Raw genomic sequence first — 12130 nt, 5'->3', positions numbered from 1 at the left:
CTGTTATGTTATATTGTGTTATATGTTGGTGAGGATTTTGAAAGTCCTTCAGGGTGTTTTTGGTACTTTCTGATTTGGTTTTGTATAACCAACCTGATGAACTTTGAGAATATCAAAAACTTTGAGGAGTTTTGTTTTGGAGAAAATTTAAAGAGGAAAACACAATCAGGGATGTTGTTGCACACCTGTCATTCTAGGCCTCTGAGGTAGAAAGTTTGTGGTGAGTTTTAGGTCATCCTGGGCTACAAGGGAAGATCGAGGTCAGACTGAACTGCATAGCAAAACCCTGTCTGAAGAAAAAAGGAAAGAAGAAAGAGAGCAAAAAAGATAAAAATAAAAAGTCAAAAATAGACTTTCTACTGAGAAATCTTCATGAGGTTCTCTTGCATGTGTACTTTAGTCAGCACACCTAGCATAAGGTTTACCATCATGGAGACATTGATGTTCTTCCAGGTGTTTGTACTCTTTCAAATTTTTAAAGGCTTTTTACTTAGATGACTGTAGATATGCTGCTGAATATATCCTCTTAGGATTTGGGTAGTTCAGTATGAAGAGATTTTGATCATTCTGTTTTTTTTTTCTGTCCTAAATTTATATTTAGTACCAGAATTTGACAAGGGATTACTATTTTTATTTTGAAATAATAATAAGAATCATATAAAGATACACTTTTTAAGATACACTTTTTAAAGATAAAATAAGTATAGATTAATAGTGATTAAAGTACCTTGTTCAGTGACTTCTGAGATTTCTTAAAGATTAATATTTTCATACATTTGTAAAAGCTTTGGTTTGGTACAAATTTTAAGACATGGTCTCACTAATTTTCTAAATGTCCCAGGCTAGGTTTAAACCTTTCTTCATCATTCCTCCCTCTCCCAGAATGCTGGGATTACAGGTGTATATTATCCTGAGTTGGCAATTGGTAGCAGTGTTGTTTATTCATGCAATAAAATGTTTGGCTTTGGTCTTCAGACACTTTGTAAATGGAGTCACTCTAGTTAAGCTGTCCGCCACATTCCTCACCTGCAGCTTCTTTCACAGTGAGTAGGACTGAAAATCCCATTAACACCGTTAGTAGATTCTCTGGTTTTCTAAATGTGGTCAGCAGGCACTTCACAAGATCACTCCAAATGCCTTTTGCACTAGGATTGAGGCTTAGTGTCTTTGAAGCACATTCTCTTTCTTTTTTTTTTTTTTTGATTCCTCATGAAATTTGATGATTGTTTGAAGTCAAATCACAAAAAAGGTGGGAAGGTTAAAGCTACTTGGGGCACACTCCCTTCCAGAAGGCTAGGCCAGTGTAAAAATTGATTTTCCCTCCTGGTGTCAGTTGTAAGGTTTTTGTTGTTGTTGTTGTTGTTGTTGTTGTTGTTGCTGTTCAATTTCTAGGACTTGAATACAGAGCTTTGCATTGGCTTCTTTGTCTTCACCTTTTAACACTTTTCTTGTTTTAAGCCAGGTCCTTAAATAAATGGCTAAATTGCTGAGGCTTAACTTGAATTTGTGATGCTCCTGACTCAGCCTTCCAGACTGCTAGGATTACAAGCCACACCACCAGACCCGGTCTCATCATAGTGTTGTTAAAAACTTATTGGCTGAGCAAGGAATGGTGAAAATGCCTGTAATGCCTGTACTCAAGTGGCTGAGGCAGCAGGATTCGTGGGAGTTCCAGACAAGCCTGCAACATATTCTGAGTTTAGCTCAGGCTACAATGACACAGGGAGACCCTGACTATAAAAAGAAAATGAAAAAATAGGGAAGAAAAGGAAAGGAAAAGAAAGGAAAGAAGAAATAAATAAAACCCCTAGTGATTTTGTCACTTGATGTGCATCTGGGCAAGCTTTTTTAGTCTGTGTCCTTTTCTTCCAGTGTAAAACCCTTTTGACTACTGTTACTTTATAGTACCTGGAAACTACTATTTTGATCCCTCTACTTTTGATGTTCTTTCTATGGCTATAGGATGACTCTTTGTACTTCCTTGTGAATTTTCATATTTTTTTTTTTTATGTTTCTAGGAAAATGGCACTGATACTTTGACAGGAATGGCACTAAAACACCTGGTTGCTCTGGGTAGAATGTACATTATAACATGAATTCTTCCCATCCCTCATCACAGTATGGCTTTTCTTCTGTTAGTGCTCTTCTACTTATTGCATTCCAAGAAGATGTGAGTTTGCTTCAATTTAACCTAATCATTAGTTATTTTTGATTATTTGTGAAATGAATTGTGTTCTTTGTATTTGAGGCTACAATTTGTTTGTAGTACATAGTAATGAATTGATTAGGGCATGTTGCTCATGTATCCTGCAATTTAAGTGATTTGTGAATTTGTTCTATATGGTTGTCAATGGAGTTTAAATTTCTTATATACAATGCTGCACCCTCAGGAGAACAGCAACAACAATTAATTCTTACTTTCTGATTTGGAAGGCTTTGCTTTCTCTTTCTGGATTAAATTCTATGGCCAGGACTTCTAGTACTGTATGTTGAAAAGAGTTGCACGCCTTGTCTCCTTCCTGATCCTAGAAGCTAAGCTTGCAGCTTTTCAGCCCCTGAGCACCATGTCAAGGATGGAGCTTGTCATGCTGTGCTGAGGTCCATTCCTCCTACTTATAGTTTATGAATGATTTTTATCATGAAAAAATGGTACCTTTTCAGCTTCTCAAAGCTGTTTTTCCAAATCTCTTCAGGGTTTAGCTGTGCCTTATGCTGTGAATGTGGTAAGTGACATTTAATAGTTTGTGCGAGAGGGAACATTCTTGCACCACTGAGATTGAGCCCAGTGTTGATCGTGTTGGTTAATTTTGAACGTGGTGGTGAGTTAATGTGGCAAATATTTAGCTGAATAATTTGTGTATGTTCGTTAGGAATATTAGCTAACAGAGTGTTTTCATTTATTTTATTTTTAACACATTATTGTCTGGCTTCATTCTCAGGATGACTTGTCACTTAAAAAAAGTTGGTGGTGGTTTTTTCTCCAACTTGATGGAAGAATTGAAAAACAATCAGTATTCATTGTTTATCACATACTGGATAAAATTCACCAGTGCACTTATGGTATCCCAGCTTTGTTGTTGTTATTAAGCAGCTGTGATGTTTACCCATTGCCTGTGCTCCTTATTTCTCTGTTCATCAGACTGTTTCCTTCTGATGCATGTGCTTTGGGGACATCAATGGACACCACATATCTTTTAAGGGTCACGTCTCATTTTATTTACGGATGCTACCATTTACTTTTGTATCTTCAAACTATCTCCATAATATATAATTTTGTGAGTAACTCCTTTCAGTTACTCAGTTTTTAATGCACACTCTTGCAGGGTTTGGTTACTGTTGGAGGAAACTGGGGCTGGTGATGGCCTGGTCTCTTATTTAAGGCTTTCTATCCTGACCTGCCTGCAGTGCCTCCATCTCCTGGCCTGCACCCTGTAAACACCTGTCCTGTTCCACAGCTATGGTGAGTCGACATGTGGCAGTTCAGGTCTGCACCTGGGTGGAAAACATTCAGTCAATTTGAGCTCTGTAACAGACTGAGCTTCTCATACAGAGCTTCTCTGAGTGAGATAGGGGCTTCAGGCATGTAGGGAGGAACTCTGGAACCATTCCAGCTCTCTCCTATCCAGTGTGGAGTGTATGATGCTTTCCTTAGAACTCATTAATGGATGAGGCAGCCTGGACTGGGCCCTTTTTAGCCATGGTTCCTGCTAGGTGCCATGGTGTCCTGCACTTTTGCCTGGACCATCTCTCTGACTTCAGATATCCACAGAGACATGAGCAGACTCAGTCTTCCTCTACCAGGCTCTAACTCTATGCTGAAGCTTCAGTGAAATATCTGTGTCCCTCAAATTCATCTTATATATATTTAACCTGGAAATTCCACTTCTAAGGGTCATTATAAAAAATGAGATTGATAGACACCATATTCTCTTCTTAGTCAGCTAAGGTGTGGACAGTTAGAAACCATGAATGTTCCACAGCACAGCTGCTGAGTTAATTTTAAATGACATCCACACAAAATCCTGAAAGAAGGCCATGTCCCTGATCTTTCCTGAGATGGAAGAGAGCTTGTGTCCTGGCCTCTCTACACCAGCAGTGAAGAGACACAGGCCTGCACAGCAGGTGAGGACAGGAGAGAGGAGCTGGTCAATGGCAGACCTATCATTCTGGGAGGGATGCCTTTGGGGTTTTTCCATTGCATTATTTATAGTGCTCCACTCAATGTTACTTCTCTCCTGTTCAATTCACTTAAGAATAAATAGTTGGTATTTTCTTGAATAGGTGAGTGGAAATGGATGACTTAATATTCTTTTATATGTAATGTAGGATAAGCATATAGAAGAACATTCAAGCATCACTTTATAGATATATAAAATAAGGAGTCTTTATTCAGAAAGGCAACACATCATTCATGACTAACTTTTAAACCCCCACCACATAAAGCCATGCGGATCCCGCTGGGGTGGGTGTCCTGCACTCCCTACCTGAGAAGTCACTGTGCTCATCTATTTCTGGTAGAAGACACCCAGAATCTTCTTCAAAGTCTCTTTTTCCAGCAAGGATGTCTTGAATCTTTTTGTGTTCAGGTCAAGCAGTGAGTGTGCAGCATGCAGAGGAGCCCAGCACCTCCTGCCTTACACCCATTTCCACCACTGCATCCGTGCTGCAGCCCTGCAGGCCCAATAAGGTAGAGCCACCAGTGTGCAGCAAAGTCTCTGCCACCTCAGCCCCAGGGCCCTCAACTCCTGGATCCTGGCCTTGGCCTCCACCAGGCTCCAGTCTCTGCACTGGGATGGACTTACATAGTGGGCCAGACACACCATCAGTGCCTTGGGACTAAGTCCGTTTTCCACAGTGACCCTTCCATTCCACAAATTTTGATCCTTTCCTTTCTAAATGAGGCTGCGGCATTGGAGACAAAACCCCACACATCAGCATTACTTTTTGTTTTTCTTTCTTTTTCCTGCTTTTCTTCTTCTCTTTCTCTTTATCCTTCTTCTTCTTCTCTTTCTCCTTCTCCTTCCCCTTCTCTTTCTCCTTCTCCTTCTCCTTCTTCTTCTTCTCCTTCCTCTTCCTCTTCCTCTTCCTCTTCCTCTACCTCTTCCTCTTCCTCTTCTTCTCTTCATCTTTGTCTTTGTCCTTGTCTTGGACTTCTTAGTCTTCTTCTTGGTTTCTTTGTTGCTTTAAGCATATATTTAGAGGTGCATTTTGCCAAAAACCTTTCTTTGTCTTTTCACTTTCCAGTTAACTGAAGTTTTTACAGATCTCTACTGCAGTTCTAATTCTATGTGTTTGAATGCTCAGAATCCATTCTGTGGCTTGGTAGAATGAGGGAAATAAAGCAGAAGCTGCACTTCGGGAAGATTCTGTGCATTTTAGCATATCGTACAACAACCCCTGACTCATGCCTTTTTACCTCAAAAATATGGACTTCAGCAGCAAGTGAGTCTGCCACAGACAAAATGAGTTTTCTGTATGTATTTCAAACAATCTCATTTCCCCTCAACTTGTGAAGCACATGGTATAGGTTTCTTATGGCCAAACTTGAAAAATTATTTCTAGTACATGAAAGGCTGCCACTGATCCTCAAATCATGACAGAACATTCTTGTAAACATATAGTCTGATCCACACTCTGGCAGACAGAAGCTAAGAGAGTCAGAGATGGCTGGCACAGATAGAAACACCTCAAAATTGTCAACTACCAGTTGCAACAAGCAGGAACCACGTTGATGAGCTTTCACTGTTGGGTGATGGAATTGTGTAGTGGGTTTTGTACTAGGTGTTCTGAGGCAGCTCAGTAAATCTAGGTTGCTGCCTGGATCCCCCTTCCTGTAGTGCAATACAAACAGAAAGTCATGAACATGCATCATTTATTTGAAAATTTCTATTGCAGTTATGAAACCTGTATGCATGAGAGTCCACATCTCTGCCATAGCAGACCTACCCACATGTATTACCACCATATCTTTTAAAGGGTCAGTTTATTTATACAAAGTGCAGAGTGATGTTCTCAGCCTTGATTTTCCAGACTGGTGCATTTCTTGAATGGAAATCATTTCTTGAAGGGAATTTCTTGAAGGGAAGTCATCAGTCATTCTTGAAGGGAAGCTAAATGATTTAGTTTGAGTAAGCTTCAAGTATGTTGCTGTGCTTCTGTGTGACATCCTCGATGCCAGACATGAGGAAGGCAATGAGTGGGATCTGCTGCAGATGTAGCTCCAGAGGGACACATTTTGCACAGCTGTGTCAGGCAGGGCTCTCTGTCACCTGACTGGCCACCCTTTCCCAGTGCTGTCTCTGGATTTGGGAGGTGCTGGATTGCAGTGAAGATTCCCAGTGTACTGGCTGGCCCTGGGGAAACCTTGTCATGAGTTTGTCATCCTTAGCCCTGCACCTCTGTGGCCCTGGGGCCAGGGCAAGGTTCCCCCCAGCTGCAGTGAACAGCATCATCCAGACAGCTCTCCTGTGCATACTCTATGTGGAGGCTAGCAAGGGTTCCAGTTCATTCCTGCTTCAAAAAGTACTGTGAATCAAACTCTTGAAAATTTGTGCAGCATTCTGTGTGGGAGAAAACTCTATTCTTAGTCCTAGGAGTTCTGGGGAAGGCTGTTTAGAGCTCTGATGGGAGCTGCAAGATAGGGCTGTGCTCTGCCCCCCCCATGTCCTTCCCATTGTTGTTCAGCACCTGCCTTAAAATGTGTCAGTGGATGGGGAAACAGCACATTTCAGGGATGTGTGCTTCCATGAAACCAGTTTAGGGGTCTCAGTGTTTTTTGTGCTTGTTGGCCATGTCTGGTGATTCACTTTGAGTTATTAGAATTTGCCATTTCCCCTCACAAAATGGACTCATGAATCCTCTTTCACACTTGTAATAAAAACCATCTATCTGACTATTGGTTGTAAAGAAAGGTTTCCTGTTTTGGTTTTTGCATTATTGTTGTTTTTCAAATGTAATGAATCAGCCCTTTGTAGCTCCCTTTGTATCACTGAAATACCCAAAAACATTTTCAGAAATGAAAAGATCAGTACATACACAATGGTGTCTGCATTTTCCCTATAGACTTTTTTCTTTAGGATTTTCTCTTCATTCAAAGAGCAGTAGCAGCCAGTCTCCTCCAGTCTCCTCCTCCCAGAATCTGATGCACTGATACGAAAGACCAAGGGTAGTAAATCACAGTGAGAGAAAGGTCAGTGGTGGGTGGGGACTAGCAGGAGAGAACAGGGGCATGGATGGGTCCAACACTGAGCTGAAAGCTGGAACTCAACAGATGTAAAGATTGTACCAATTGATGATGTGCTTACGTTTGACTCAACTGAACATGTGGAAACTAATGAAATCTTAACTTAAAATTATCTTAGAATTTAATGTTTCAAAGAACTATAGATTTAAGAGTAGAAATGAAAACTGAGAAATAGAAGAGGTAAAGGGAAAGGGAAGTGAAGGGCAGGTGATTTGCAGGACTTGAGCCCTAAGTGGAGCTCAGGACACCTGCCATGGAGCCAGTGAGAGACCTGCCTTGGAATACCACCAGAGCGGGTATCTGACCTTGATTTTCAGATTGATCCCAGAGCTGGTGAGGTCATTGGAGGTGAGGCTGGCACAAGATCTGTAAGTAGACCTTGAGCTCAGTCCATTATCAGCCCAGATTTAGAAAAATCACCAACTGTCCTTGCTCCTTGCAAGCCCCAAAGCCTCCCAGGGCCTGTCAGGGACAGCTCTGTGCACAAATGCACCCCAGGAAAACTCTCCATTCTCCCTGACCCCAGTCACTTCTGCATGCCTCTGTGTTGCAGGAGGCCCCAAGTCTGAGATTCTTTCTCCCTCTAAAGTGCCCCGTGTCCTCCTCAGAAACCAACAGACCCAGGCCAATTCCTTCTCACTGTAGTGCTCATTTTCAGTGAGCTAGGCTTGGCCCAAATCAATCAGATTAGGTTGGGCTGATTTTACCACCTTGCTTAGCAGCACCTGCCAGGACCCAAGAAGAGAAACTCTGATCCTGAGGAGGACAGGTGTAAGCAGCACTCCAGGTCTGGCCTCCCTCCCAAACTGCCCTCCCAGGGTATCCTGTGTGCTAACCATAATCAGCCCTTGCTCACAGAGGTCTCTGGACAGTGCTGTGACCACCTGTCCTCCACTCTTCAGGAAGCCTCAAATGCAACTCCCTTTTTCACCCTTGTGGCCTGTTGCCTCTGTGAGAAAGAGAGTGGAGTCTGCAGTGTTACTTTAATCATGGATGCTCAACGGGGTGCTGCTCTATAACTATCTGAAAAGTGAGTGGATAATGGGAATGCATCCTGCCTGCCTTTTCTCCACCTTTAGTTCATATACGGATGCATCACCCCATTCTGTGTGCCTTCATGGGACTCTGCTTCCCCTATTTAATGTGCATGTGTACAGAGGCCAAGAATTAGGGACACTCACCGTAATGTGGGTAGTACCTGGTCTGCTCTCCTGGGTGACTGTGTGGCCTTCATAATATGGAAGCACAAGAGAGCAGTGTTTGCATCTTCTCTGGTCATTGCATCATGGTCAATGCCTGGTACATTGATGCTTTAAGGCACCCACCAGCTCCCTCCATGATGTCTGTGGAACGGGGTCATCTGGCATCCCCCAGAGATTCTTGCTCTGGATACCATGGAAGCACATGGAATGACTGACCAGTGTCCTTCAGAGTGAAGACAACAGCTCCACCCAAGTGATGGGTCCCTGGTAAGAGGCAAAACTTTCCCTTGGGAAAGAAAAAACTGCAATGAAGCCAGGGTCCCTGGTCTGAGCAGACCTTGTTTCAGACCCAACTCCTCCTTCCTACTTCCCTTGTCAAGTTAGACAAGACACCATGCCTCTCAGTTCCTTTCCAATGTGTCCCCCTAAACTATGGCATCTGCTTCCTAGGGACATCATCAGTAGTGAGAGATGACACTTTCAAACCTTGTGGGCTGGTGTCATGTGTACACAGGATACAGAATTTAAGATGAATTCCATGAAGGGGTGGAGGGGAGGTGAGCACAGTGCACACACGCCTGGTTCCTGCTGTATGGTGGTGGAAATTACACTCAACTCTTGGACATGTTTCCCTGGTGGCATCATGAGGTAGCAGAAATTCATCAGATCAGCCATCATTATGTTCCCTAAGCATCTGAATTTCTTCTATGTATTGGTGTTGTGGCCTCAAGTCAGGACCTCACACAGGCTAAGCAAGCACTATGGATGTAGATGCACCCCAAATCTACCAGCACTGTGCCTACATTCACACCTGTGTGAGTCACCACACCCATGGCAAGGGTGCTCAACTGCTGACAGCTCACCATCTGATGGCCACCTCCTGAGTAGCCCATTCCTTGAGAGTGGGTCACATATAGTGAATTTTGTTCTGGTTTGTATTAGCTGGGGTGAAATTGAGCCCAGGTCCTCATGCATGGTAGGCAAGTGCTCTATCTTGAGCTCTCTCTCCCCAATTCCTTACTTGTTCTTAATAACAGAACATGGCAGATGTAATGGGATGTAACTATCAAGGTTGACCCATAAAATGACTGTGACCAACCTCCTGCTCTCTCCCTCCTCTGTTCTTCCTTCCTTCCTCTCTGTTTCATTCTGTCTTCCTCTCTAAATCTCTGACTATCTCTGAATTTTCCCTGAGGATAGGCTGACTATTTGCAGACAAAAAGGGTAAAAGACAGAGGAGACATCAGACCTCCATACTAACTGTATTCCTGCCTGTTAGCAAGAGAGAGAGCCTGAGAACAGATTCTGCCACAGCAGTGTTTCCGCTGAGCATGCAGGAGAAACTATGTGGAAACTGGTCAGGAGAAACTATGGTGGATCCTGCAGCAGCACGTGCTGAATTCCTGACCCACAGAACCTGAGAGAACTGAAGTTTACCTGTTTGTACCTAAGTTTGCAGCCACGCATTCAACAGTAGTCACTGATGCGCTATAGGAGATGTGAGGTTCTGCCCCAAGCTCTGTCCCTCGCCCACTCCTCCCCTCCCTTATTCTCACCAGGCCTTCTGTTCTCACTTCTCATCTCTTTCTTGATGAAAAAAAAATTTGACTTTGAATCTCTAAATTGTTGGTCCTTTGTCTTCTGCCACAAAGACTCAACTATTTACAGCATTAGGGCCTGCATGTCTCAGGTTCAGGCATCAGTTCCATCTCAGTGAGGCTGTTCAGATGCCCCCATGTAGTGACTTTGACCTCTGTGTGCCCTTGCTTTATTGGGATATAGCGCTGGGTCTTCTCTTCCACTACATTCTGCAGTGGTTTGTCCCTCTTCTCCAGCCTTCCAGCTTCTGGGTGGCCAGTGACATATTGTCCTGTTCTGTGTGGGTGCCAGCTTAGTTCAGCCCAGGAATAAGGTAAGAATTTGAGGCATGTAGATGGAATAAATCAGATCACTTTTCCTCTGAGCAACCCAGTGGGTGGCCATGGCATCACTGTGTGTTCGTGAGTGTGTGTGTGTGTGTGTGCACATGTGTGTGTATCCCTTGGGATGCTGCTTGAAATCAGTCCCACATGTTCAGGCTCAGGTCCCAGGAGCCTGGGGGCTGCTTTTCTAATGCCTTTGGGAGTGGGCTGGGTCCTGTGCTAGGAGGTTTTTCTCCTTTGGACTTGTCCCCCATCCTCTTCACTCTGCTCATGTCCTGTGCCTTGGGCCTGGCATTGTCCCTCGCTGGGCACTGGTTCTGAAATGTCCATCAGGAGTGGAATAACACACATAGTCCTTTACTGTGGAGTTCCTAGCATGCTCAGGGGTGAGGCACTAGAGTGTCACATGGGGTTCGCTTCACCTGGGCACTTTCCCCATCCACACCTGCCTGTAATTTGATACCATCCCTACTAAGGCCATCATCTTCAGGTTACCTCACATTGCCATTGTCACATGCAGTCCAATGGGCAAGGCAAGGCCTGGACTTAGAACTCACCACTCACTGTCACTGATGCCTTGCCCCAAGCCTGTGACACTTTATAGGCCCACTTGGTTCAAAGACCATGGGAAAACTTTCTATCATCCATTGAATTCAGGAGCTACCCCTGAGCTCACACTGGGGCACCCACGTGGTCAGCTATTTCTTTGTGGGAAACCCAGTGGCTGCTGAATCAGTGACCTAACCTCTCCTGCTGCCCAGCCCCCAGTGACAGCACAGTGCAGCCAGGACTTGGGGGAGTCACTTCATCCTGGAGCATTTATAGCATGGAGCAACCAATCAGCTGGCCTCTGTGAAGGCTGCAGGGGGTTACACAATGACACAGCAGATCTGTGACTGAAGACAGCACCCCAGCTCCTGAGGAGTCATGCAGAGCTCTTGGGTCACCACCATCTACCCCAGCATGGCCAGGAGCCTGGTGGATTTGAGTTCTGGGCTGGTTTTTACTGCCTGGAACCTAAGGCCACTGCTGTTTCCCAGTGCTCATTTCTCCAGCTTGTTTACCTCATTGACCATTATGTTTCTTTTCTTATGAACACAGCCCATTCTTAATTGGGCTGTGTTCATGTGTCTTGTTCTTTGACTGAACTACTGGGTAAGAACTAAAACTTATAGGTGGTGACATGCTGAGCCAGACTTTATGCAAATTTACTCTGTCCAAAGAAGAGGACATAGGCAGCCATATTCATGACATTGCATGGAAATAAACCACAGGGGAATTCAATGGACATGTTGCCTGCGACACTGCACTTTCCATACTGGGTTATAGACTTTCCTTGGAACACACAGTGCCTCACATTTTAATGGTTGTATTACAACTACAATACTTTACTTTTGTGATTTTTTTCCTGTTAAGCACTCATAAATTAAAATTAATAATTTATCATTGGAAGTATCTAAAGTATAAATATGAGTGTGACACTCACATGGTGATGGTCTGTAACAAAAGAAAGTGTGTTAGCCTCTTTCATATGAAATGGATATGAAATGACCTACATGTAATTAAACATGGAGCAGTTTTGATGTGTATATATCTATAAAGCCAGGAACATAATTAACAAAACAAAGAATCCTAAGAATTACAAAAAAAATTCCTGTATTCTTTTTCTATGCCCTGCCAAGAGTTCATGAATACGTGAATGAGAAATTGATGCATTCTGTCTGGATTTTCCCTTCTCAGACAAGGCGAGATTAAACAGTTAC

At 43.4% G+C, this 12130-nt stretch overlaps 1 protein-coding gene across 1 annotated transcript in view; it reads left to right on the top strand.

Moving 5' to 3' along the window:
- The window catches only part of LOC134474952 (zinc finger protein 431-like), a 122490-nt gene that overhangs the window by 78645 nt on the left and 31715 nt on the right, over nucleotides 1-12130 (top strand). Inside the window, exon 3 of the mRNA XM_063244027.1 lies at nucleotides 3456-3460. Within this exon, the coding sequence (XP_063100097.1) occupies nucleotides 3456-3460 (5 nt within the window). The remainder of the gene's footprint in view (nucleotides 1-3455; nucleotides 3461-12130) is intronic.

Source organism: Cavia porcellus, unplaced genomic scaffold (assembly GCF_034190915.1).
Source record: "Cavia porcellus strain 051 isolate PalLab524CR breed Dunkin Hartley unplaced genomic scaffold, mCavPor4.1 scaffold_46, whole genome shotgun sequence".
In the NCBI taxonomy this organism is placed as follows: domain Eukaryota; kingdom Metazoa; phylum Chordata; class Mammalia; order Rodentia; family Caviidae; genus Cavia; species Cavia porcellus.
The sequence above is the reverse complement of the archived record's forward strand: the minus strand, read 5'-3'. Positions and strand labels throughout refer to the sequence as shown.